The sequence below is a fragment of the Lampris incognitus genome, chromosome 6 (assembly GCF_029633865.1).
Source record: "Lampris incognitus isolate fLamInc1 chromosome 6, fLamInc1.hap2, whole genome shotgun sequence".
Lineage (NCBI taxonomy): Eukaryota > Metazoa > Chordata > Actinopteri > Lampriformes > Lampridae > Lampris > Lampris incognitus.
The window spans coordinates 7,978,832-8,006,355 of NC_079216.1; the positions used below are offsets into that span (position 1 = coordinate 7,978,832).

General features: G+C 45.4%; 1 protein-coding gene across 1 annotated transcript in view; it reads left to right on the forward strand.

Annotated features, from left to right (window-relative positions):
- Positions 1–27,524, forward strand: part of LOC130113997 (A disintegrin and metalloproteinase with thrombospondin motifs 20-like) — a 183,101-nt gene that overhangs the window by 113,218 nt on the left and 42,359 nt on the right. Inside the window, 6 exon segments of the mRNA XM_056281714.1 lie at positions 2,263–2,382; positions 3,664–3,771; positions 8,998–9,162; positions 10,456–10,725; positions 15,392–15,553; positions 17,615–17,791. Of these exon segments, the coding sequence (XP_056137689.1) occupies positions 2,263–2,382; positions 3,664–3,771; positions 8,998–9,162; positions 10,456–10,725; positions 15,392–15,553; positions 17,615–17,791 (1,002 nt within the window).

Here is a 27,524-nt window from a genome sequence, read left to right on the forward strand (position 1 = left end):
GTGTGCAGACAACTGGGTAAAGGGTCGAGCTGACTATGCATGTCTAGACGTGTGTGTGTGTGTGTGTGTGTGTGTGTGTGTGTGTGTGATGGCCACTTAACTAGGCTTATCTAAGATGTCAGCCATGACTCACTCAGATAAAATTAGAGGTAAGTCTCACTGATACCGTCTTTGCTTCAGGGGGCAGCACAGAAACAGAAACTATGATGGCTGGACTGTATAGTGAAAGTGTGTCCATCACAGCTTCAGGGGTTTGGACTGTATAGTGAAAGTGTGTCCATCACAGCTTCAGAGGTTTGGACTGTAAAGTGAAAGTGTGTCCATCACAGCTTCAGGGGTTTGGACTGTAAAGTGAAAGTGTGTCCATCACAGCTTCAGAGGTTTGGACTGTAAAGTTAAAGTGTGTCCATCACAGCTTCAGAGGTTTGGACTGTATAGTGAAAGTGTGTCCATCACAGCTTCAGAGGTTTGGACTGTATAGTGAGAGTGTGTCCATCACAGCTTCAGAGGTTTGGACTGTATAGTGAAAGTGTGTCCATCACAGCTTCAGGGGTTTGGACTGTATAGTGAGAGTGTGTCCATCACAGCTTCAGAGGTTTGGACTGTATAGTGAGAGTGTGTCCATCACAGCTTCAGAGGTTTGGACTGTATAGTGAGAGTGTGTCCATCACAGCTTCAGAGGTTTGGACTGTATAGTGAAAGTGTGTCCATCACAGCTTCAGGGGTTTGGACTGTATAGTTAAAGTGTGTCCATCACAGCTTCAGGGGTTTGGACTGTATAGTGAGAGTGTGTCCATCACAGCTTCAGAGGTTTGGACTGTATAGTGAGAGTGTGTCCATCACAGCTTCAGAGGTTTGGACTGTAAAGTGAAAGTGTGTCCATCACAGCTTCAGAGGTTTGGACTGTAAAGTGAAAGTGTGTCCATCACAGCTTCAGAGGTTTGGACTGTAAAGTGAAAGTGTGTCCATCACAGCTTCAGGGGTTTGGACTGTATAGTGAAAGTGTGTCCATCACAATTTCAGGGGTTTGGACTGTAAAGTGAAAGTGTGTCCATCACAGCTTCAGGGGTTTGGACTGTAAAGTGAAAGTGTGTCCATCACAGCTTCAGAGGTTTGGACTGTTAAGTGAAAGTGTGTCCATCACAGCTTCAGGGGTTTGGACTGTTAAGTGAAAGTGTGTCCATCACAGCTTCAGGGGTTTGGACTGTATAGTGAAAGTGTGTCCATCACAGCTTCAGGGGTTTGGACTGTATAGTGAAAGTGTGTCCATCACAGCTTCAGGGGTTTGGACTGTATAGTGAAAGTGTGTCCATCACAGCGTCAGAGGTTTGGACTGTATAGTGAAAGTGTGTCCATCACAGCTTCAGGGGTTTGGACTGTATAGTGAAAGTGTGTCCATCACAGCTTCAGGGGTTTGGACTGTATAGTGAAAGTGTGTCCATCACAGCTTCAGGGGTTTGGACTGTATAGTGAAAGTGTGTCCATCACAGCTTCAGAGGTTTGAACTGTTAAGTGAAAGTGTGTCCATCACAGCTTCAGAGGTTTGGACTGTATAGTGAAAGTGTGTCCATCACAGCTTCAGAGGTTTGGACTGTATAGTGAAAGTGTGTCCATCACAGCTTCAGAGGTTTGGACTGTATAGTGAAAGTGTGTCCATCACAGCTTCGGGGGTTTGCAGATGATACCGATAACTTGATGTCCGGTGAAATAAAATGGAGCAACTGGGTGTTGAGCCCCCTGTGAGTCCTCTTCAGATGCAGCGTACCAGTTTTCCTCCTGCTTTGAGCTGCTTGGAGCTCTTCAGTCAGATATGTCTTTATGACCCACGTGCCAACTACACACACATGGACTACATCTATGAACACAACATCTTTACTGCCAAAACTCACATCTACCCCCACACACTGTCTTTACTGTGGCTTTGGATATGTTGCTGTGTGTGTTCATATGTGTGTGCGTGTGTATGTGTATATTTGTGTTTGCGTGTGTGTTTGTATGTGTGTGTGTGTGCACGTGTGTGTATTTGTGTGTATGTGTGTGTTGGTTGGATTTAGCAGACTTACTTATTCCAACATTGAGGCTCTTTCTACAATGTTCGGCCTTGACACGCTCAGATTATCTGAATTTGAGATAACTGGTGTTTGACTGTGTTTCTCTCTGTCCTGGTGTGTGTGTATGTGTGTGTGTCTGTGTGTGTGTGTGTGTGTGTGTGTGTGTGTGTGTGTGTGTGTGTGTGTGTGATGGATTGATTGTGTGTTTCAGTGTGCAGTGACCTGCGGTCATGGCTATCAAATGCGAGCTGTGAGGTGTGTGTCGGGGCCTTACGGCGAAACAGTGGACGACAGAGAATGCAACGCAGCTGCCAGACCCAGAGACAGCCAGGTGAGAGGGGGTGGGGGGGGGGGGAGACCCATAAATCCCTTCTCAAACACCTTCTAAAATCCTTTAACTACTCAAGGTTCAAGATTCAAATGTATTTTTCCAGGAGTTGGCTGTTTGCTTTGAGGAGAAGACACAAAAAAAAAAAATCCGAAACATCGTAGTCCAAAACCGCAAAAACCCAGCGACCCTAACAGGAGCCAAACCTCCGATCAAGACATAGCTGAACCTAAACACCGAGTAGGCAGGAAGTGGAGGAAGAGACCCTTTCCTTTAAAGAATTAGTCATTTTTGAAGTCTATCCCCTATTTTATGCTCAGCTCTGTTGTAGTACATATGTAAGTCAGTTTCGTTTCCACATCCATCCATTTTTATTTTGTGTGGACCCCCCCCCCCTCTCCCCAATTGCATCCGGCCAATTACCCCACTCTTCCGAGCCGTCCCGGTCGCTGCTCCACCCCCTCTGCCGATCCGGGGAGGGCTGCAGACTACCACATGCCTCCTCCCATACATGTGGAGTCGCCAGCCGCCTCTTTTCACCTGACGGTGAGGAGTTTCACCAGGGGAATCATGCTATTCCCCCCCAGTCCCCCCCAAACAAGCGCCCCGACCGACCAGAGGAGGCACTAGTGCAGCAACCAGGACACATACCCACATCCGGCTTCCCACCCACCGCAGACACGGCTAATTGTGTCTGTGGGGACACCCGACCAAGCTGATTTGAACCAGCGATCCCCGTGTTGGTAGGCAGCGGAATAGACCGCTACACTATCTGGACGCCCCCCGAGTCAAGCTTATTTGACTCGTGGCACCAGGTGGTTGTGCCACGGTACTTGGGTTTGAGCTTTACGCATTTTGTCTCTTCTGTATTGAAGAGTGACACCTGTGGAGTGTCTCCGCTTTGAGTCCATGTGAGGGCGCGCATCGTTCTTCCAGCAAACTGCGTGGTGCCCCCTAGTGGCAAAAGACATACAGCAACACTCAACGCTTTCTCGTTGAGTGGTCAAACATGACTGCAATTTTTCTTACGAGCTCTCGACATTATAAGCGACCAACCCACACGTTTATCTTACGTTGTCTATTTTTTCAGTGGTAAGATGTAAGTGCTCTTTAGGACCGACGGAGAGTGTATGTGTGGGCTTGAACCGGTGACCTTGGAAACCATCAAGTCCACCACCAGGATGTCCCGGCATTTACCGCTTAGCACACACACGCCAACGTTCAATGTTTGAGCCGCCAAATGTTTGCTTGTTGACGGTGTGTGTGTCTGTTTGTGTTGTGTAGGAGTGTGAGATGCCGGCTTGTCCTTGGGGCTCTCCTGCTCAGAGCACCCCTCGTCCCGACAACTCCGGTCAGCTGCTGACACAGTGGAGATACGGCTCCTGGACCACGGTAAGGAAAACTTGCAGGATACGTGGACATATGAGGCTGCAAAATGAAACATCAGTCTTTCTAATTCTGTGCCTTGCTCATGCAGTCCGCCGTGTCAGTACTCATGTCATGTCGCAAGTTGCTATCGGACCTCTTCCATAGCTCACCATTGATTGAGAGTGCCATCATTTATATGAGAGAAGCTTATACACTCTTTGAAAAGTGAGTCGTGGGCATCCGGGTGGCGTAGCGGTCTATTTCGTTGCCTACCGACACGGGGATCAGCGGTTCGAATCCCCGCGTTACCTCCGATTTGGTCGGGCATCCCTAGAGACACAAGTGTCTGCGGGTGGGAAGCTGGCAGGGCCGGATTAAATGGATAGATTACACTAGGCAGAGCACTTTTCTTGGGCTCCCCCCTCCCCACCCCACCCCACCCCCAAACAAGCACATTTTGATACTTTGTGAACGAACAATATTACTTTTAACTGCCACATGGTTATTATGGTTAATTCGTTAGGTATATATTTTTGTTTATTATTATGTATTTATAGTTTAGAATATTTTATGTGAAATATTTTTAATTTAGACCAAAAGTTGATGTTTTTTATCCGTCTGTCTGGGCCCCCCCCTGTGGCAATTAGACCCTAGGCAGCTGCTAGTTTGCCTATGCCTAGATCCGGCCCTGGAAGAGCCGGATGTGGGTATGTGCACTGGTCGCTGCAGTAGCGCCTCTTCTGGTCACTCAGGGCACTTGTTCAGGGGGGGGAGGGGAACTGGGGGGAATAGCGTGATCCTCCCACGCGCTACGTCCCCCTGGTGAAACTCCTCACTGACAGGTGAAAAGAAGCGGCTGGCGACTCCACATGTATGGGAGGAGGTGAGTGGTAGTCTGCAGCCCTCCCCGGATCGACAGAGGGGGTGGAGCAGCGACCGGGACGGGTCAGAAGAGTGGGGTAATTTGCCGGGTAGAATTGGGGAGAAAAAGAGGGAGGAAAAAAAAACGACCCGTTCAAGTGTCACTCCTGTGCAATCCCCACTACAATGGAGAAGTCATTTGTCTCTTTCATCTGGCCTTCACGAACAAGGAGGTGTGTGACATGATGTGACAGTTTATGCATGTGTGTACGTGAGAGAGAGAGAGTGAGGTAGAGAGAGTAACAGTGTGATACACATTAGAATCAGAATCTTGTTTATTGGCCATGTAGGTTTGCACGTACATGGAATGGGACTCCGGTTTCGTGGCTCTCTCGGTGCACTTAACATGAATAACAACACCACAACACGACAATCTTCAGATATATACACAAGGATTGACTTTATACAGGTGAAATAAGAGGTGATAAGGCACAGTGAATATATCAGAGATGCTGAAATAGATGTTAGCAGGTTACTTACATACATGCCCGAGGTAGATGGACATGACAGAGCGTACCAGTACCGTAGTACAGTGTACAGTACAGTATATACAACATGGTTGGATTTCGCACATCTCCCATATATGACTGGTGTCTTTAAAATGTGTCAAAAGTTGTTACACAGATCGATTAACCCACCGTGTTTAAGTCCAATGGTGTGAGTTTCAGGTCTCAAATACTACATAGGCCCATTCTCTTTTTGCCACTGAGCCATATAACCCCTGCTGCACACACACACACACACACACACACACACACTCTCTCTCTACTGTCTGGGTTGGGAGGCCCCTCTTTCTCTGTGGTACTTTGTGTTGCTGCCCGAGCCAAATGAAAACCAGATTTCATCTAAACATCAGTCTACGGTTTCGAAGATCGAAGCCCGTCTGTCAGTCTCGGAGCTCGTGGGAGCGTGCATGCCAGAGACGCTAGTGTCAGTGTGGTCCTTCAGATCCACACACATGCAATACAGACAACACACATATGCACCTAAGCAATCGCAAACACACACACACACACACACACAACACATGCAATCCCAAGCGATCTTTCGCAAACAAACAAACATACACAATCACCAACGCAAACACATGCATACTCCCACACACATGCACACAACTCAAACACCCACGCCATCAAACACACACATGCACATGTATGCATGCTTGGACCCACACTTCTACATATTTCTACAATTTCTCTATCCCTCTGCTCTCTCTCTCTCACTGTCACTCTCTCTCTCCCTGATGCCTGCACGCACGCACACACACACACACACAAACACACACCAATACAAGCGGATACATTCCCCTCACTGTCATGTTGAGTGGGTGAAGTCATGGAATTTGGAGGGTCATTGATATGAATGGGATAGTCGATCTTCTACTACATCTGAAGCTCTGTGATTGCATTAGATATTCATCCCCTCAGCTATGTTTACTACAGTGTTCTCCTGCGGAGCATAGCTGGCTGCTCTGCAGCTCTGGTATCCTCTGGGTAAACTTCTTTCAATTGGGTAATTTCAGGGCAACGGAGAGGCTCGATTTTTGTTTTTATTTCTTATTTTCTTCTTTTTTCGTAGAGCTAACGAGAGTGGTCAATCTAATTCCTGCTCAGTATTGAATTGTTCACGAGGAAGATGAGAAAGGTAGAAAGGCAGATGTAAAGTATTTGGAGAATACACAGTTCAGCAGAGGAGATGTTTACTTGTGTTTACTTCACATTGTTTAGCACAGTGTAAAGTGAATGAGATGGTCTAACTCAGTGGACTGTGATTGATTTTGCTTTTAAGCTTTTCTGAAAGGGTTGGAGGGGTGGCACGATGCCTCACAGACCTGTTCGATCCCTGCCCTTCTGTGTGTAGTTTGTATTGGTCTCGCTGTACTTGCGTGAGTTTCTTTTGGGTACTTCAGTGTCCGCCAAAGTGCGACTGGGACGGCTCGGGAAATAGGGTTATTGGCCGAGTACTTTGGGGAGAAAAAGAGTGGGAAAAAGCCACCCAAAAAATAGTATCCATGGGAATGGGAGTGATTGTGTGTTTGGGACCCGTAATGCGCTGGTGACCTGCCTCCCTGCCTTCCATACAGTGCATCCTAGGATAGGGTCCAATACCCCTACAAAGCCTGATGAGGTTAGGAGGGTAGAAAGAATAAATAAATGCATAGGAAGAGTTAATGTTGAACCACAAAGGATGGAATGATGCTTCTTTAATAGAGTTTTTTTTAATTAGTTTGTGATGGAGAACATTAGATTAGATTAGATTAGATTAGATTAGATTAGATTAGATTAGATTCAACGTTGTCACTGCACACAGTACAAGTACTATGACAATAAAATGCTGTTTGGCGTCTAACCAGAATGTGCAAAATAGTATACTAAAGTTCAAGGTATAATGTATATGAGTGTACAGAGGTAATATGGAATGTCAGTAAATATGAGTATACAGTGTGTAAAGAATAATGTACAGTGTATACAGTCTTTAAATCTGTATAGTATTGCAAATGTATATAAAAATAAGATAAAGCTATGGGAGTGGGAATGAGTAAATACAGAGTACAAATATAAACAGAGTATTATACAGTGTATACAGAGTATATACACTGTATAATAATACAGTGTATGTATATTATAGAATGCAAAGTTTGGCATGCTCAGTGTAACAGACAACAGATAGGCAGTGCAAAAAGATATTCGTATATAAATATGGGGGGGGGTTGTTTGGTTTTATGTCCTTGGTGAAGAGGGGGGCGGGGGGCTGCTAACGCAGTGGACCAGAGTTCAGCAGGGTAACAGCAACTGGGAAAAAGCTGTTTCTGAGCCTGCTGGTGCAGGAGCGGAGGCTGCTGTAGCACCTTCCGGATGGAAGAAGGGTCTGTGGTTTGGGTGAGAGGTGTCCTTGATGATGCCTCACACCCTCTGCCAACAATGTCTGTGTTGGAGGCCCTAAATGATGGGTAGTAGTTTTCACCACCCATTTCAAAGCCTTCCAGTCTGACACAGAGCAGTTGCTGTACCTCACTGAGATGTAGATGATGAGGATACTGTCAGTGGCATAGCAGTAAAAGGTCACCAGGATCCAGGGAGACATATGAGCTTTCTTCAGTCTCCTCAGGAACAAAAGATACTGCTGGGCTGTTTTGATCAGAGTGGATGAGTTGATACTTCTCCAAAAGAGGTCCTTGGAGATGTGGATGCCCAGCAACCCGTTGATATAAATGAGGATGTGGTCTCAGCCTTTAGCTCTCTTGTAGTCCATGATGAGTTTCTTGGTCTTCCCAGTGCTGAGGGTCAGTTTTATTTCGGTACACCATATAGCCAGGTACATACTAGCGACAGGCATGGGCACAAGTCCATGAATACTGGGATGGCCTCCAGCACTTTACCTGTGCCCCTGTCCATAGGTTTAGAGGTTGTGTCAGGAAGGGCATCCAACGTAAAATTTTGCCAAATCGGTATGCGGATTGACAAGACCATACCGGATCGGTTGAGGCTTGGGTTAACAACGGTCGCCATCGGTGCTGTGCCCTCACAGGGTACTGATGAAACCTGTAAAATGTGTGGCAACCCCTGAGAAACGGGGAATAAGCCAAAAGAAGAAGAAGATACAGCCAGGTGCTGGACCTCCTTCCTGTAGGCCGAGTCGTTGTTGCTGATCAGACCTACCACTGTGGTGTTGCCTGCGAACTTGATTATGGTATTGGAGCCATGCACAGGAACGCAGTCGTAGTTGAAAGGGGAGTAGAGAAGAGGTCTCAGCACACAGCCCTGTGGGACACCAGTGTTCAGTGTCAGGGTGGAGGAGGTGTGGCAGTCTAAACTGACAGTTTGTTGGTCAGGAAATCCCGTGTCCAGTTGCAGTGAAGTGCTGATACCAAGGTCATGGAGTTTGGTGACCAGCTTGTGTGTGTGTTTTGGCTGTGGTGTCAAACCTTGCTGTATCAAACCGGAGGTTTACTCATAAACTCTATTCAGTACACCTCATTAAAAGGCATATTTTACCCCCAAAACATTCCTTTTTCAATCCTCATCTTAGAGGTCAATACCATTATTCGCTCCCACTGCATCAACCAACCACACCGAGTGACCCAAGGTGCAGGGACAGGCTGCTAGCAGCATTAGCATACTGGTGAACTACATTAGCATACTGGTCATTTGTATCAGTCTGGGATTACACAGTAATCATATCTTAGCCAACAGTTCATGTTACGATGAGTGCATTTGGTCTAAGTGTGTCTTAGATTGTCAAGTGAACAGAGATGTATTCATATTTGTATGTTTGTATGTATGTATATGTGTGTGTTTGTATGTTTTTCTGCATGTGCGTGGCCTCCAGTGCTCCGTGTCCTGTGGGAAAGGGAAGCGTGCACGTTACGTCAGCTGCAGAGATGCTCAGGGAGGAGTTGCTGATGAGTCATACTGCATCCACCTGCCCCGACCCCCCGAGACCTCCACCTGCTTCAGCCCCTGCGGCCAGTGGCGGGCCGGGGAGTGGTCTCCCGTGAGTAATGTCCACCGCTGTGTCCAGTCAGCAAAGATATTTTCCAATATGAACATTTAACCTCTAATCACTCCATTCAGATTTTAGTAGAACTTGAAGAATTGGAAAAATCAACTGTTTGTCATTCTTCTGACCTGAGGACAGTCTGGTTTTGTTTTATATTTTAATAAGTGAGCGTCTCCCAAGGCTCGACTAAAGACGGCTGACCCCGTCGGTGTCATTAAGAAACAAATCTCCGGGTTGTTCCCTTAGTCGTTAGATGTGGGACTTAATTTTGACATCACCAAGAGTGATTTATAAAGATTTGAATGTGTTGTAGAGGTGAAGAAAGAATTACATCCACAAGGGATGGTTGTAGAGATTTGGTAAATAAAACAGGTCGTATGCAGGGGTTCATACAACACAGAATAAACACAAGATATCAGTCAACACAGTGACAAGCAAGAGAGAAGGTGGGACGTAAATAGTTTTTAAAGATGGTCACTAATTCCAGTAGCTTGACATCAGGGAAATGACCAGCGAACAATCTTCTGTTAAAGCTGAACTCCGTGATTTCCCAGAATTATCCCTCCATCTGGCAGCGAGAACTACAAACAAGGTGTAGCAGCCATTGTGGCTCAGCAGTAAACAGTTCACACCCTGGTAAACGTGGCATCCACAGACCAAACCCAACAGGCTGTGTATTGCAAACGACATTGAACCATATGGGAACTCTGTTGTTCAGTAAAATTGGTTGTAGAATTGGTAGACTAGCTGTCCAACAAAAGCACCACATCATCATCATCATCATCACATTTCAATCCTTTTTCTCCTGTTTCAGTAGGAACTTATTTGCCGCTGCACCAGTGTTTGTCCTACCAGGTCAAACGTTTTGGTATATGGAGAGTGTCTCCAACCATGACAAAGATGCCAGTCAGCATTATGTAACCTGACTCCGTTGTCCAGATGGGTGAAATAACTATCAAAAGAGTAAAATCCCAGATTTCAGCGTTAACTTTAGTCTTAACGTGAGGAAATTCCAGGAGCTGTGGTTTTGCGAACCTAAGTGGAACCAGTAGATTGTAAAGTTGCAGTGTCGCCATGCAATGTTTTGTGCAGATAAAATAGACCTCAAAACTCAAGTCAAAGTGGATGAGTGTCAAAGAAATGCCCAGATGTGATATAAGCCTTTCATTTTTTCTGAAACGCCAGGTTATATTTGTAGATGTAACGGTGAAATCTAAATGTGCAGATGTCTGTCTGACGGTGTTTCTCCCCCCCACCCCCACCCCACGCTCCATTTTCTTTGCTCAGTGTTCAGTCACATGCAGCGTGGGAAGAATAACCAGGCAGGTGGTGTGCAGTAACTACCACCAACCCGTGGACGAGTCGCTCTGTGACCCAGACGAGAGACCCAGCACAGAACAGGAGTGCACGGCTGTCCCCTGCCCATCTCCCTACCACCGCCAGCGGGTCAACGAGCAGCCCTACGGATACCCTCAAGACCCGGGGCGCCACCCCGGCCACAGCAGCTGGAACGTGCCCACGGAGGACAACCAGTGGAGGACGGGGCCGTGGGGCGCAGTATGTCCACTATATGAATTTATAGGGAATAGCGGCCATGTGGAAATATTTTGTCCTAGTATTGGAGGGTTGAATCCCAGCTTAAAGATTTTTGCACGTTCTCCCCGTGTTCATTTCGACAGGGATCGATTGGCCGCTAAATTGGGAGAGAAAAAAAGTAGTGTCTCTTCTTTCTTTCACTCTCCCCCTTTTTTTAACATGATAAAAAATGCTTTAAGATTACTTATCTGTTTTAGCCTAATACTTAGGATACTAATACTTAGGATAGGCACTGGCGGTATGATGGCGCAGTGGTTAGTGTGGTCACCTCAGAGCAAGAAGGTCCTGGGTTTGAGCTAGGGTTGCCAACTCCTTGAAATGGAAATAAAGAACAGGGGACAGGGACGGGGGTTGGATGGATGGGGCAGCGTAGGCATAACAAATATAATGTGCCGTACACTATACACATATATATTATCCGAACCGCTTATCCTGCTTTCAGGGTCGCAGGATGCTGGAGCCTATCCCAGCAGTCATTGGGCGGCAGGCAGGGAGACACCCTGGACAGACCGCCAGGATATATTTTATATATAATAAGGAACGATTCCTTATTTTAAGGAACGGTTGGCAACCCTAGTTCAAGCCCCGGGGTAGTCCAACTTTGGGGGTCATCCTCTGTGGAGTTTGCATGTTCTCCCCATGTCCGCGTGGGTTTCTACCAGATGCTCTGGTTTCCTCCCACAGTCCAAAGACGTGTAGGTCAGGTGAATCGGCTGTACTAAATTGTCCCTAGGGGTGAATGTGTGTGTGTGTGTGTGTGTGTGTGTGTGTGTGTTTTGGTCCTGTGATGGCCTGGCAGCCTGTCCAGAGTGTCTCCCTGCCTGCCGCCCAATGACTGCTGGGATAGGCTCCAGCATCCCCGCAACCCTAATTAGGATAAGCGGCTTGGATAATAGATGGATGTCCATAGAGTAATGTGTGTGTGTGTGTATGTGCATGCGCTGTAATGGACTTATGACCCGTCCACCGTGTCTGCCTTATATTCCCCTCGATGCGTGCTAGGATAAAGTCCGTCCCTCTGCAACCCTGATTTGGATTAAACGGATATAAACAAGTGGCTCGCAACTCTGCACGGCTGGTTCTCCGCTGTGTCAGGTGTTCTAGCTGCATAATCAGGGAGTTTATAGAATTGGCACACTGAATTAACTATCTGGCACAACAGAAATGCAGCAGTTCAGGAAGGAGGTCATAAGAACAGATCTGAGAACCACCGGTATACAGAATGAATGAAAGAATGAATGAATAAAAATCAGAATTAGTCACTCCATCTGACCAGAACAACATATTTAGAGGAGTATTTAGAGGAGACATCAGCAAGTTAAAACTTACTGACTCAACTGGTGCAAACATGAGACTCCACATGCATTGCAAAGACACATGGCATGATGTGTTATGCAGAGTAGCCTCAAATATGGATGTATGACTCTGCCTATATACAATTGCTGTTTTTTGGAAGCTAAATAAAACCTTTTGGCCGCAAAAATATGTAAGGGTAAGACATGTTGGGATTCAAGATTCTTATTTTTTTTTTTTTTTTGAAAGGCCATGATGACAACATGTCTATTATATGAGGAAACTCTCTCCTCCGGGTTACTTCCATGATGTCTCACATCACGAGGTTGACTGATCCCTGTTCAGACTTACTCTGTGGTGCTGCTCTTTCACCGCAGAGCCTCGACTATGAAGAGAAGTGACTGTACTCATGCACAGACAGTGGAGAGGTTTCACTTTAATTGGATGCAGGTCATACACCTCCGCCCCAGTCAAGGTGGCGATGTACCCGGATCAGGTTAACCTTGAGATGGCTGATGTTTTCCATCTTTGGGAGAATCATTTCACACAGTGCAGCTGGTTTTGGTCCTGATTACAAGTGAATGCTTCAGAGGATGCGTCTGTTTGCATAAATGTGTGTGTTTGTGCATTTAGATTTGTGTGTATGTAGTTTTGATATCCATGTTTGTTAACTTTAGAAAGAGTGGATCTATATTGTGAATTAGTTGCAACTCCTCTCAGGGCTTTACGTTTCATCTTAAGGTATGTTCGTCAGAACAGGGTTACATAAATGAGAACTATTTGTGATTCGTTTTCACTTAATTGATTACTGGATTGATTTTGCTTTGAGAATGTTGATGGAGAAGTATAGAGAAGCCCAGAAGGGGTTACATTGTGTCTTTATGGATTTAGAGAAAGCATATGACAGGGTGCCGAGAGAGGAAGTGTGGTATTGTATGAGGAAGTTGGGAGTTGCAGAGAAGTATGTAGGAGTGGTGCAGGATACGTATGAGGGCAGTGTGACAGTGGTGAGGTGTGTGGTTGGAATGACAGATGGGTTCAAGGTGGAGGTGGGATTACATCAAGGATCGGCTCTGAGCCCTTTCTTGTTTTCAATGGTGATGGACAGGTTGACGGACGAGATCAGGCTGGAGTCTCCATGGACTATGATGTATGCAGATGACATTGTGATCTGTAGTGAGAGTAGGGTGCAGGTTGAGGAGAGCCTGGAGAGGTGGAGGTATGCACTGGAGAGAAGAGGAATGAAAGTCAGTAGCAGCAAGACGGAATACCTATGCGTGAATGAGAGGGAGGACAGTGGAATGGTGAGGATGCAAGGAGTAGAGGTGACGAAGGTGGATGAGTTTAAATACTTGAGGTCAACTGTTCAAAGAAACAGGGAGTGCAGAAGAGAGGTGAAAAAGAGAGTGCAGGCAGGTTGGAGTGGGTGGAGAAGAGTGTCAGGAGTGATTTGTGACAGAAGGGTACCAGCAAGAGTTAAAGGGAAGGTTTACAAGATGGTAGTGAGACCAGCTATGTTATATGGTTTGGAGACAGTGGCACTGATGAAAAGACAGGAGGTGGAGCTGGAGGTGGCAGAGTCGAAGATGCTAAGATTTTCATTGGGAGTGATGAAGAAGGACAGGATTAGGGAACGAGTATATTAGAGGGACTGCTCAGGTTGGACGGTTTGGAGACAAAGCGAGAGAGGCAAGATTGAGATGGTTTGGACATGTGTGGAGGAGGGATGCTGGGTATATTGGGAGAAGGGTGCTGAATATGGAGCTGCCAGGGAAGAGGAGAAGAGGAGGGCCAAAGAGGAGGTTTATGGATGTGGTGAGAGAGGACATGCAGGTGGCTGGTGTGACAGGAAGATGCAGAGGACAGGAAGAGATAGAAACAGATGATCCATTGTGGCGACCCCTAACAGGAACAGCTGAAAGTAATAGTAGTAGTGGTAGTAGTAGAGATTACCCGGGTGAGATTGACTGTATCACAAGATGGCCCAAGAGATACTTTTCTACCCTTTTCTATTATTTATAACTGAGCTAAATCTATCTGATCAGTGCAGCAATGCAGCCATAAAACGAAACGGTGCAAGAAACAAAAGACACAGTTTTAATACAACTACTACAACAAACTTCACATCATAAAGCGTAGACAAGAATGGCTTTCAGAAATAATGTCCTGTCTGTTTGAGGAATGCCATAGACAGAACGGGGGCTGCACCAATAGTGGTGTCGGATATTGGGCCGATGTTAGGCTAAATTGGAATGTCAGCATCAGAGATTTTACCCAAGACTAAAATCCAATACCAAAAGCCGTGAGTAACATGTCATAAATTAAAGCAAAATGGCTTGATTTACTGCATTTTCTGCACATGGAAGCTTTAATTTTTTAACGGTGGGGGGGGGACTGATTCCACCTCAATTATTATGCCCATTGACCCCAAACTAATGGTCTAAGTCTGCACTGTTCAGCAAAAGTAATGAATTGGATCAGTACTTGGATCAGCTGATATTCAAAGATTCATACTGAGAATCTTTGTCCGGAGGGAAAATAACGGTGTATCCCTAGACAGGACACCAGTATCTAACATTGGCAATAAGAATAAAATGTTTAATACAGTTTAGTATTAAAAAAAATCACCACAAATCAATAATGTAATCAACAATCACTAATAGAAACACAAAATTCAGCGTGGTTTTGAAAATAAGGAAATTAGAATAGCAATTGTCCATTATGATCAAATGTAAACAGCCAAAAAAAGTATCAATAAAAATATCACTTAAATCAGATAGAGGGTGGCATGGTGGCACAGTGGTTAGCATGGTCACCTCGCAGCAAGAGGGTCCTGGGTTCGAGCCCCAGAGTAGTCCAGCCTTGGGGGTCATCTCAGGTTATTCTCTGTGTGGAGTTTGCATGTTCTCCCCCTGTCTGCGTGGGTTTCCTCCGGATGCTCTCGTTTCCTCCCACAGTCCAAAGACATGTAGGTCAGGTGAATCGGACGTCCTAAATTGTCCCTAGGTGTGAATGTATGTGTGTTTGTGTGTGTCGGCCCTGTGATGGACTGACTGCCTGTCCAGGGTGTCTCCCCGCCTGCCGCCCAGTGACTGCTGGGATAGGCTCCAGCATCCCAGCGGCCCTATGTAGGATAAGCGGTTTGGATGGAAATCAGACAGACGTGTCTTAACTTTTCTAACCACACCTGGAATTCAAGACAGGTCATAAGAGACAAACCTCATGAATTATTTGTCCAGGTTTGGTTCAGGCCTTGTCTGTATTTCATCTTTGTCTCTGTATGTTTGGATGTGCTGTTCGGTTCCTCATATAAAACACCTTTTGTGTCCACCAGTGCTCCAGTACGTGCGCAGGAGGCTTCCAGAGGCGAGTGGTTGTGTGTCAGGACGCGTATGGACGCAGTAACAGCTACTGCGACGAGAGGGTCAAACCCGCCGAGTCCAAGAGCTGCGACTCCGGGCCCTGTCCACTGTGGAACTTCGGCATCTGGGGAGAGGTGAGGACAAGCTTCCCTTCACAGACATGGTTTCATACACCAGAAATCAGTACAGCATGATTCCTTCGCGTGATCTTGAAAAGATAGCGTCCGCCATTTTGGACTCTCCCCAGTGGCAGTCCCATCAGAGGATGACACGAAGTTTTGCTGTAGGTTGCCGGCACGAATCTGCGTGTCAGAGTTCACCAAAGTTGAACTCTGCTCAAAGGCATTGTGCAAATTTACTTTGCACTTGGAAGCGAAGCCATGGATCGCTGATCCACAACTATATTCAACTGAATTGCTTTCGGTGCAGAATGTTGCTGTCATAAATGCCGGTGTGAGCTGGGGCGTAGGTTGTGTTCACATCCAACGTGTGATGTGGTATAAATGACTTCATAAAGCTTTAACATTAACATTTCAACATTAACATAAAGTTTCATTTGGGCCGGTGTGAACGATGTCATCCGAACTCAGGTGCAAATCAAACAAGCGCACCAAGACCATGTGAAAAGGTGGGTCTTCTTCCAGCTCTACAGATGTGTGTGATTTGTTTGCGGTGTGAACACTACCGGCATCAAACTCAGGAAATGATCCAAAGTTAAAAGTGGGATTTTCCAAAAATCTGCCATCACGGCTTCTTTACTTTTATCCAGCACTGTCTGACTTGTATTTTTATTTTTTTTATTTTTGGATTTCCCCTCCATTTTCTCCCCAGTTGTACCCAACCAATTACCTCACTTTTCTGAGCCATGTCGGTCGCTGCTCCACCCCCTCTGCTGATCTAGGGATCTAGGGAGGGCTGCAGACTACCACATGCCTCCTCCCATACATGTGGAGTCACCAGCCGCTTCCTTTCACCTGACAGTGAGGAGTTTCACCAGGGGGACGTAGCGCGTGGGAGGATCATGCTATTCTCCCCAGTCCCCCCCCCCCCCAAATAGGCGCCCCGGCCGATCAGAGTGTGTCAGATAGTATTTCCGCTTCCGGTGTGGGAAGATGGCTGCATGAATTCATGTTTACCGCGGCCTCACCCAATACCGGTGTGGGAAGATGGTGGCGCGAACTTGTGTTTGTGGCGGCCTCACCCAGTACCGTCCATGCAGTGTGTTTGTACACGTCTGCGTCTAAGTTTGTGTTTTCGTTTGATGGCTGGGAGAGCTGGTGTTGGATCGGCTGGGAGAGCTTGGTCTGCTGCGTCCTGTGGGCCCAAAGACCACAGTCCAGAGGGCGTTTTGACAGGATGCGGAAGCAAAGCAAGCTAAGCTAACTGCTAGCCCATGCAGAGCAGCAGTTCCAATAACACCGAGGGCGGTCTGGCGGCGGCCTCGCCTAGCGTTGACTGTGTTTTTAGTGTCGTCATGTGGAGTGTGGGGAGGTGTATCGAAGGTGTCTGGCTGGGAGAGATGGCATTGGATCAGCTGGGGGAGCCTGGTCTGCTGCGCCCGGTGGGCCCAGAGACCACGGCCCTGCTTGGAGCTGCGCCCGAGGAGGAAACACCGAGGGCAGTTTGACAGGACGTGGAAGTGGGGCAGGCTAAGCTAGCTGCTAGCTCATGCAGACCGGCAGTTCGTGCCAGCTTCTTCCCACACCGGTACTGGGTGAGGCCGCTGCAAACATGAATTCGCGCAACCGTTTTCCCACACCGGAAGCGGTGTTACCAGATGACTTGCTCTACCGCCGAGCCACTGTCGCCCGTGATGGACATGATGACTATGGCATAAATGAATGTTCCACTCGAACAAAACAAAAGATATTTGTTGCTGTATGAAACCAAATTCGGCATTCAGGCGCTGAGCACAACATCTCGAAAATGGTCAACCCTTAAATTAAGTTGACCAAAGGGTAAATGGAGGGTTAGTTTCATCTGTGTCGTTTATCTGTCTCTCTTTCTAGCTTACTCTCTTACCCTCCCTCTATCTATCTATTCTCAATTCACTTCTAAGAAAATCACCACTGAGACGCTGAAGAAAACAAGCAGACCTCCAAAAAAGTGAAATCCATCCATCATTTCCTTTTTCTTTTCATTTTCTTTCTTTCTTTCTTTTTATTCATACCTTTTTTCCATATCATATCCCTCAGTGCACGCAGACCTGCGGAGGAGGACGGAGGACCCGGCTGGTGGTGTGCCAGCGGCCCAACGGCCAGAGACTCAACAACCACAACTGCGACATCCTGGACAAGCCTCCAGATGTGGAGCAGTGCAACCTGCAGCCGTGCCCGGGCTCTGCTTCCTGGCACCGCCGACCCTGGAAGCCGGTACGATAGTACTTCCTTCTTCCCATCCACCACTTCCTTCCCTCCCTCGCTGCGGGGGCGCATCACTGTGAGTAGATGTGTTGTGCGCTGAGAAATAACAGGGAGAATACGTACTTCAGGGACCGCGTGCTAAGTGTGTCTTCAACCTTAAAACGTAGGGATTTCGATGGAGTGCTAGGTGCTTAGCGTCGCTGTTGGCTAGCGAGCCTTGGGGCCACCCACACAGGCCCCACAGTGGCATGGTGCACATTAAAATCAAAAATAAAAAGGAAAATACAAAAATAAAAAAAATAAAAAAAAGATAATAAAACGCTGCTCCACTTAAGGAATCATTAAAAACACATGGATCCCATTTTGAGCCGAGGCTCCAATTTAAAACCTATAAATTAGAGGGACACTGTTGTCCAATAATGCCATATATTTGTAGAGGCAATAATGAATAACTCAGAAAGATATTTATTTCATATTTGAAGTGTGAAGTAAACTGTTATTATTGCTGTCTTCACCCTGTATGCGAAGTACACAAGTGTATATTTGTGTATAAGAGTTAATATTATTACCTTTATTGAACAGCAACAAATGACTGTTACTGTGTTTTGTACATGTATCTTTGTACAGTATGATTTTATTTGATAGTACCTAGTTATCATAACTGAATATTATATTTAATATTTTTACCGGTGCTCCTTGTCGGACCTCTCGTTTCTCCATTAATAAACAGTTTGTACAGAGGAAAATATTTTCAAAAAATGCACGCTTCATTAGTATTTTTGATATGTTGGACTTCTTTTTTTACTTTTTTTTTTTTTACATTTAAGATGAAATACAATCAAATGCCATTGTCTGTTTTAGGTTAAAATATATGAAACAGGTCACACGTGTCCACATGTGATATGTCAGTTGCTAAGAAAGGATTCAGTAAAGGATAATGACAGACAGACAGTGAGACGGTATAATAAGTTGACGGATAAATAGCCATTCTACGAAAGCACTGATTATTTCATTCAAGTATCGTTCCATCTGCAAAATATGTAGTCTAGTTTGTCGAAGCCTAAGAAAGGCTGCATTTTGTAATTCACTTTTTATAATTTGAACATCTGACAAAACCTGTTTTTTTATTATTACTGTAGTCCCGTTTTGGCAAATACGTCCCCATTAGCATCCCTAATTTGCGCCCCTGTGACTGGGTTAAAGCAGATGATCGGATGGAGTTTAATGCTACAATCCTGCAGATTTACATGCAAACAACGATCCTCGATGATCATTTTTATTGCTGGGATTATTTAGATGACGTCATACTCGCTGGTTTCCATGGTTACTGTTGGGCAGAATGTACCAGGTAATAATGACGCAGCAGTTAGCCGTATGTGGTGAGTTTGAAGGCGAAGCAAAGTTGTTTCGGCTAACAAAAAAAGGAGGCAGAATAATCCCGCAGAAGAAATTTACCGATAAAAGTTAAATGGCCAAAACCCAAGTTCAACGATGTTTTTACCGTTTGGCGGTAGGGAAGGTGCAAACTCTTATTTCCTTTCCAGTGTATCGTTGCAAGTACTCTATGTAACTGATAGGTGTCAGTAAATGAAAGCAAAACGACCGTCTTCAGGACTAACTTCCTCGTTCTTTGGCCAAAACGGAAGCCGTAGCACTTGGGCCTTTTGGACTGCATCCTGAATTTACATTTAGGATTTGTGAGTCAACATGAAATATGCACATAAATAGAAAGTTTAACCACTAAGTCGCTGGTTTAAGGCCGAACTGACCTCCGGTTCAACACCGCGCTCTGCTTGGTAAGGAAGCCACTGAAGGTCCATTCTTTCTCTACTGAGCGAGCCAGACCGGCTTCTCCACCAGCCCTCCATCCGTCAGCCACCTTGTTAGTTGAGAAAAGTTGACCAAATCTCAACTAGGCTGTTCTTACTCTTTTTACTGCCGATGTTATCCTCTTACATTTTTATTTGTATTTTTCTTTTTTTTGCTGCATGAGAACCAAAGTTGGGAAATCAGGCACCCTCCAAAACACCTCAAAAGTCGTCATCGTTCAGCTAAGTTGAGAGCCGTGTAACGGAGAAGACGCCATTGAGGTGTAGTTTGTGGAGTTTGAAGGTGCTCTGGTTTCCATGAAGTTCGTGCATCATTTTTGGCAGTGATTTGTTGATGGTGCTACATGACGAAATGGTTTTGTTGTCTTTGTTGTCGTATATTGCGAAAACGGTTTTGTTTTAACCTATTTCCGGGTCATATAACACGTTTATTTATTTTCGTAAAGTGAAATTTCAGTGTCAAAACCAATGCAGTTTAGTCTTGGTGCAAAATGTTTGACTATAAATGCAGTTAATAAAAGTTATGGTTTAGTGGTTTTATTTTAGTTCTCGGTCTGGTCTTACAGTGTTGTTCAACTCAGTCATCTGCATCATCTTTAATACGAATTGAAAACGCACGGAAATACCTCTGTCATGATATTTTAGTCATTTGTTGCTGTTTTTATTTTTTCCTTGGGACAATTTTTTTTTTAATATTTCTGAAGGACCCCCCCTCCCCCCAGTAAATCTTATTTATTTGTTGACAATAGATTATTCATTGTTGCAGCTTTAATGTTTTTGTTCCAGCTTACATACATGTAACACTTAACTTGAATTGTTTGTCACCATTCACAAATATAAGCTCACGTGAATACATGTGTAATATTTTTGGTGTTTTTAAAGAGCCGTAGAGTCACAACTCCTATCTGTGATCTGCCTTAAGAGTCCTATGGTAATATGACCCTGCTGATGGCCCATTACCATCACTGCTATTCTTAAGGTGGTCATGCACATAGCAACCGAAAGCAACACCCATTGGCAGTGTCATCTGAGTTGCTATTGTTGCATTGACTAAACAGGAACATCATTTAAACATTTTTATCCAAACAGAATTTAAGACCCTTGGAATATTCCCCGGTTCTTAAAATTATTAAAATAATAATTAGTAATAATATTCCCCAATGGGAATAGTGACAGTCTGTAAGAGTTGCCCTGTGTAGCTCATGTCTTCAGAAGCGTAATGCATATAGGACCTGTAATCATGTAATGACTCTTACTGGTTTTTGTTAGTGCTCAGAATATTAAGGAACCGCATCCTGCTACCGACATGACAAATCAGGATACAACCTTAGGACCACACCGGGCTTAGCTCAGCAGTATAATAAATCAGAGTTGCTCTCAAACCGTTCAGCTGCCATGGTCATAAGGTCAATTCATAGTTGTAGCATGCACAAGCCCATGCAAGCGTTCTGCTACTGTCCCACCCAATAGTCTTGCATCCTTAGCTCATTGCACGATCCAGTCTTTTTCCATATACATACCTGACAGAGAAAGGCACTATGTTTTGTTTTGTTTTTTTCAGCAATTGTGCAGCTTTGAATGTTCTGTGCATCTCCAAACAATGCAAGATCTGTCCATGAAAATGCAACTCTGCACCGCACAAATGCTGACACCCTGAATCAAACCTTTATGGTGTCACAGCATGAAGATACTGTGACCTAAGGTTCTGGTAAAGTGTTGCAAGTGTTTGTTTGTTTTTTTCTATTTATGTCGCTAATCTTCCACCATTAGGATGTATGTAGTCGTTCTTGTTTTTGTTCCTCTGTTTTTCCCGATGTGCCATCGCTCTGTCCCAACACAACTCCTCCGCCATCACAACAACAACTTCTACCACAATTCTTTTTTTATCTTGTTTTTTGAAGCCCTGCGAGTCTCAGTCGCTGAACTACAGGAAATTTATTTTGCTTTTTTTTTCCATTTATTTTTCGTATTTATTTCCTTCACATGCAAAGATACGTAAACATGTTGAATTAGCTTTTCCCACTGTAAAGATTATTAAAGAAACATACATGCTGTGAAATTTGTGTTGTTTTTCAATGAGGTGTTCTGCTGGCGAACTTAGCGAAAAGTAGCGAGGCTTGTTTCTCCGGCAAGAGCTCAGATGGCAAGTTCAGAGCGAGTTAAAACTTCACACATGAAGTGTTTCATCAAGAAATGCAATTATGGTATGGGATGCTAAAAGCGTAGACAGTTTGTGAGCAAAGAGCGAGCTAGTCTGCTGCCTTTACATCTTTTATGTACATGCGTATGGCTTTACTTACAGAGAGGCTGACGCGGTTATGGCTCATGGTTACAGTACCACATACTGTAATACAATATTGTGTGCTAATCCCCTATATATGAATCCTTGAAGGTCAAATACTGCAATATAAAGAATTTATAGGAAGAAGTTGTGATTTTCTTGTGGTATTTGGTATTTGACCCCCACTTGACTTCATCCCCTCGAGTGGTCTGTTTTAATAATGGCTTTATAATGAAATCTTAGGCGGCGTGTTTGCAGCGTTCTCTGTATTACCTCTGAGGCTCTGCATACAGCGGTGTGGTGTACGGTTCAACCGAGAGCGGACGTTCTCCGTTTATATCGCCGCTCTGGCATTTTATTTTGTGATCTCGCCTGGGAAAACGCACTCGGGGCAAATCAAACTGCGGCACCAGGTGGCACATCTGTTTACAATTGTATTAATAGGCTCTTCGTAATGCCTCTGGCAGGAAACCAATGCAGTCTCTCTTTTACTACAACAATAATTGGTATTAATCAGTGTTGGCAAAGGTTGTTTAGTTGATGGGGGTCCAAAATCAAGGCCTGGAAATCGGGGCCTTGAGTTTTTGTGGAATACCGCGCCGATTGGTTCATTTTTACTGCTCTTTGTCCCATCGTGTCCTCGAAAGAGGAGCGAACTTGAGGAACGCGAATAATAAAGATGGAAAGACCCGAGCCGATACGAACATGGCCAAATACCGTGATGAGAGGACTGGAAACATGTACACACCTACCGCAGGCCTTGGTTCGGAGGCTGTCTCCCTCGGTATGCATTAGTGGTCCCCTAATGTGGCTTATAAACTGGCTCTGTTATCAAAACGGTGCATTAAGAGGGGATATTTTCATCGAGTCCTCCACCCAAGGCATCTTCTGTTACGATGGACTTGGTTTATGGGAGATTTATCATAAATATGGGTTCAATTACCAAAAATATATGGTCCTTATAATATTCCTTAAGTTGTTGTTACGTAACAGAATCTTGTGCGAAGATAAAGTTATGTGCTGTTGAAACGCCGGGATTATCGGGGCGAGGATTTAGTACTGCATGGCTTCGGAGTTCTTGCATTGCGCAACGTGGCTGAAATACTGTTTATGGCTATAGATTACGTCTTACCTCAGGGAAGTGGCCTCTCCTGTTTGCAGAAATCCATATTTACTAAACTCTGATACTGACAGATGGTGTTTGTGCAGCAGTGATGGGAACGTCAGCCCAATAAGTCCTGAGTAAACCTACAGTGGTTGGTGTGTGTACAACGAGAGTATTTCCCTTTGATTTGCAATTGATTCTCAATATATATTGATATATATTGAAATATAAATCCCATACGCATTTTTGTTTTCATATAAAGCTGAATTCTCTACCGTATAATTCTGTTCCCCTTTATATCATTTACTTATCATATTAGTCCACAGCTTAATAAATACACGATTTATGATCGAGTCATTACCTTCATGTTTTCTCTTTGAGTACTTTCCTCGAAGATATAATCACATCCCAGCGGGCGGATCACTTTACTCACGGTTTACCATCATCCCCGGACAGTGTTCGCAAATGTGCTGCGGTCTTTGATGAACATTTGATCTCATGACTAATTTGTAACGCTTGCATACATTTGCATAAGGACGGTAATGTGCGGAAAAGCAGTTTTACTAATTTGCCAATTAAATCAGCTATTCAGTGAGTTGGCAAGATGATAAGAAGACAGAACATTCTGCTCTTCCCCTGTGTGCAAGATAATACTTCTATATGGGAGCTGCTGCAGGGAGATATCGATAAATAGAGTCAAACATTGTGCATCATTTAATTCTTCAGAACATATTTCCCTTTATTCAGGATTGTTGGGGGGGAAAAAAAATAAACCAGACACAAGACAAATATTCGTATTTATTGAGCGACCTGTGAGTACGGAATGGCACAGTTTCACACAAATTAGCAACGAGGGTAAACATCATTAGCTAACGGCGATTACCTCAAAAAGCCGACGGCTGTGTCAGACGTGCACGGACAGCAACAATAAGGCAGTGTGCGATGAATCGGGGAGCGCGCCACCATTTTGGTAATTTATGCCTGTTTGTTGCTAACAAAAACACACTGTTTCCTGCCCAGAGCGGGGGGTTCCCATGTTTGGAGTTGGGGGTGGGGGGTGGGGGGGGGGATAGCAGATCGGATTGACTGTGAACTGAACAGGAGTGGGTCAAATGAAATCCACATGCACGGCACCGACATACTTGACTTTGGCCCCAGGGCCGCCGGGCAGGAACGCTCACCGAACCCGTCACCCCGGGGTCAGTTGTTTGTGACATCACCGTGGTCTACGTTTCCTGATACGGCCCATATGTCAGTCTGTCGTGAACCGCCGCAGCTGCCGAAGCCCATCCGCCCCCACCCCCACCCTGTCCGGGTCTTCACTGGCATTGGCTCTTGTCGTGACTTAATTGAAACCTGAGTTTGGAGCTAACGTGAAATTGGGGGGCCTTCAAAGAAGGTTTTGTCGTTGTTTTTACCCGAGCAATGCAAAATGACACAAATGAGGATTTGTCAGCTGGAGCGAAGGCTGTTGTAGAGTCAGGCAGATGAGAAGACCCGGAGCCTCTGGAGGCCCAAAACCAGATGCTGCGATGTTATCTGTAGATCTGGTATGTTTGGACCGAAGCAGAGTTTTGACGGGAGGAAACGAAGTCCACATCGGCTCAAGAAGCAGTTCAAAACACACGAGGACGACAACATCACACAAACAGTACACCAAAAGAAAAAAAAAAGTTTTATTATTATTGTCCACACAATTCACTCGCCTGTCTTTATCAAATCGTTTTGCATTTTGGTGCTGAATTGCCACCACAACGTAAACTTCCTCACAGTTGATTGCAGTGTAGAGAGCGGTTGAATGGGACGATGCCCCGCCTCCTTAGAAACAAGTCACAAATGTCATGTACATCATACTTTACCCTGATTGATTTGTTTTCCATTCCTGCGCATGCGGCGTTTTACTGGTAGATGGGTTGTCGATTTCATACATGTGGTTTAAAAAAAAAAAAACTGAAAAAAATGTAAGCATCGGCAGCCACAAATCTTTTACATAAACCGACTCCGCCGCTGTCTTTATAGACATCTGCTGTTCAGTATTTGACATCAAACGTTTGAAATACGGTCGTCTGCTTTCCCGGCTCGGTCCAGCGGACGGTGGAGTCTCGGTTCGACTCATCCGTGAACGCTGTCGCCGAGGGCGCGAAGACTAAAACGTCGCATCACCGGGCACGTAAGCTGACTCCAGAACCAAAAGGAGTTCGGTTGGCTAAACACATCAGCAGAAATTAAGAGAAAAAGATTTAAGGTCAGGTTTAAATGAAGGTACACATTATTCGTTGGCAGGCTCAGCTGTGGAGAGATGCGGTTAGATGGAGCGAGAAAGGACAGCGTGCGAAAACCTGCTGGCCTTCAGGGTAGCCCTATCTGCGGCTCGCCGGATGATTGGTACCAGGGGCCTACTCTGACGTATCGAGGGTGCGCCTGGTTTATCTCAAGCTGGTTTATGAAGTGTTTTAGGGCCTTCTGAAGCCTTGGAGAGCGAATCCCTTCTCAGACAACACTTAAGTCTGCCCTCGTCAAACCGGGCCGCCACTGCAGGCGTGATGGCGCCCAGTCATGCCGGAGCTTGTCGGACGCTATCAAATCTGATGGAGTGAAGAGGAGCCGGCGGAACTCGCTGTCTTTTCTCAAAGAGGCTCTTTTTTCTCCCCCCTCCTTTTGAAGTGCTTGGGGAAAGACAGAGATAGATGAGGTGTTCGTGGAAGGGTTCGAACCGCTCTGTGTAACGGGCGGTTGGGTTTCTTTTTCAGTTCATCTCTCTCTTCCGAAAGCCACACTAGTCTACCGCGGTTGATGTGTTTTTAAGTTAGCCACATTTCAGTGATCTTTTTCTGCCAGGAAATCTGTGCGAACGCTCTTTTTCTAGTGTGTTGTGGGTCTCTGTGCTACGCAGGAACTCGTTACCCCATCAGATCTGTTTCTACGTTAGTGTGGTCGTTTGTCCACAGATAAGGAGGAAATTCCAACATCTCTCGGCGACAGAGCATCGTGTCAAGTTTCTTACATTTCTCTCGAATTCACTCTCGCAGGACGGGTCAAAAAAGGCTGCTAACCACCCAGTCGTGTTCCTACACGCGCACCTTGAACGTTGGACGCCACTCGTTGGGAAGATTAATGGCGACGCAAAACTTGCAGTCAGCGTAGCGAACGCCTCAGAATGACTACGTACTGCAATGACAGATGATTTTCAATGAGGCGTTCAAAGAAAGAAAAAAAAACCAAGATGACACTTTGGAGGAATTTGAACAGATGATGACATGATAACGTTACGTTTAGACATGCCACCGAAAAAAAGGATCTGGAAAAAAAGAGGTTAAAAAGTTCAGAAATCAAAGTGCCGCTTCCAGAATTGACATAAAGGAAAGGAAACATTTTTCAGAATGGATTTATTTTTCAAAATACAGGCTAAAATAATCCAAATTATGCAGTATTTATGTGTAGGCCTATTAATTGTCTATTCTTTCAGGGCTCGGTGTATTTTTCTGTATTTTCCAGTATTAATAAAGTATTGTCGGCTTTCACTCTTTGAAAGATGGGACTGACCAACATGTGTGAACCCATTTTAACTTTGGACTTTGTCAACAAGGAAATCCCAGATTAGAGAAAATTCTTGAATAAAACTGTTCTCAAGAAAAGATCTGTCCATGTGAAGGGTTTCTGCTTTAGGCCCAGTGACGTTTATATTAAGGCGAGCTGGATCTGGGAAGCCATGCTGGTCTTGGACTTGGTTAAAATATCACTTTTTCAGAGATGCTCGTTGGAGGGGAAGACAAAAGTAGGGGCAGGCGGCTGTGGCCAAGATACTGATTAGAACACCAAAGACAATATAACCTGCACAATCCTCCCATAAACCCCCCCCCGCCCCCTCAAAAAAAGAAGAGCGGTTTAAAACCAGCATTCTGCTCAGAGGTATGTGTTAATGAGAAGCATACAGAGCAGGTGGGACACTCGAAACATCTCCATTAAAGAAAGCGGAAAAAATTTGTTTATGTGATGTTACAACTTGTACACCGTCTCTTTTTTCATGTAGAGGTTGTCACTCCTGCATTTGTTTTGTTTTTGCTCTTAATTTGTACATCAAAAAATTAATGGCAGGGCAGTCTTGTACAGTTCTCTACACCTTGTATGTCCTGCAGCGACTCTACGTCTGCGTGCATGCTAGCCACATGGCCTGCAGCGATGCCACGTCTGTGTGCATGCTAGCCGCATGTCCTGCAGCTTGCAGTGACACCACGTCTGCATGCATGCTAGCCGCATGGCCTGCAGCCTGCAGCGATGCCACATACGTGTGCATGCTAACCGCATGTCATGCGGCCTGCAGCGATGCCATGCATGTGTGCATGCTAGCCGCATGTCTTGCAGCGACACCACATCTGTGTGCATGCTAGCCATGCCATGCAGCTTGCAGCGATGCCACATCTCTGTGCATGCTAGCCGCATGTCCTGCAGCATGCAGCGACACCACATCTGCGTGCATGGTAGCCGCATGTCCTGCAGCTTGCAGCGACGCCACGTCTGTGTGCATGC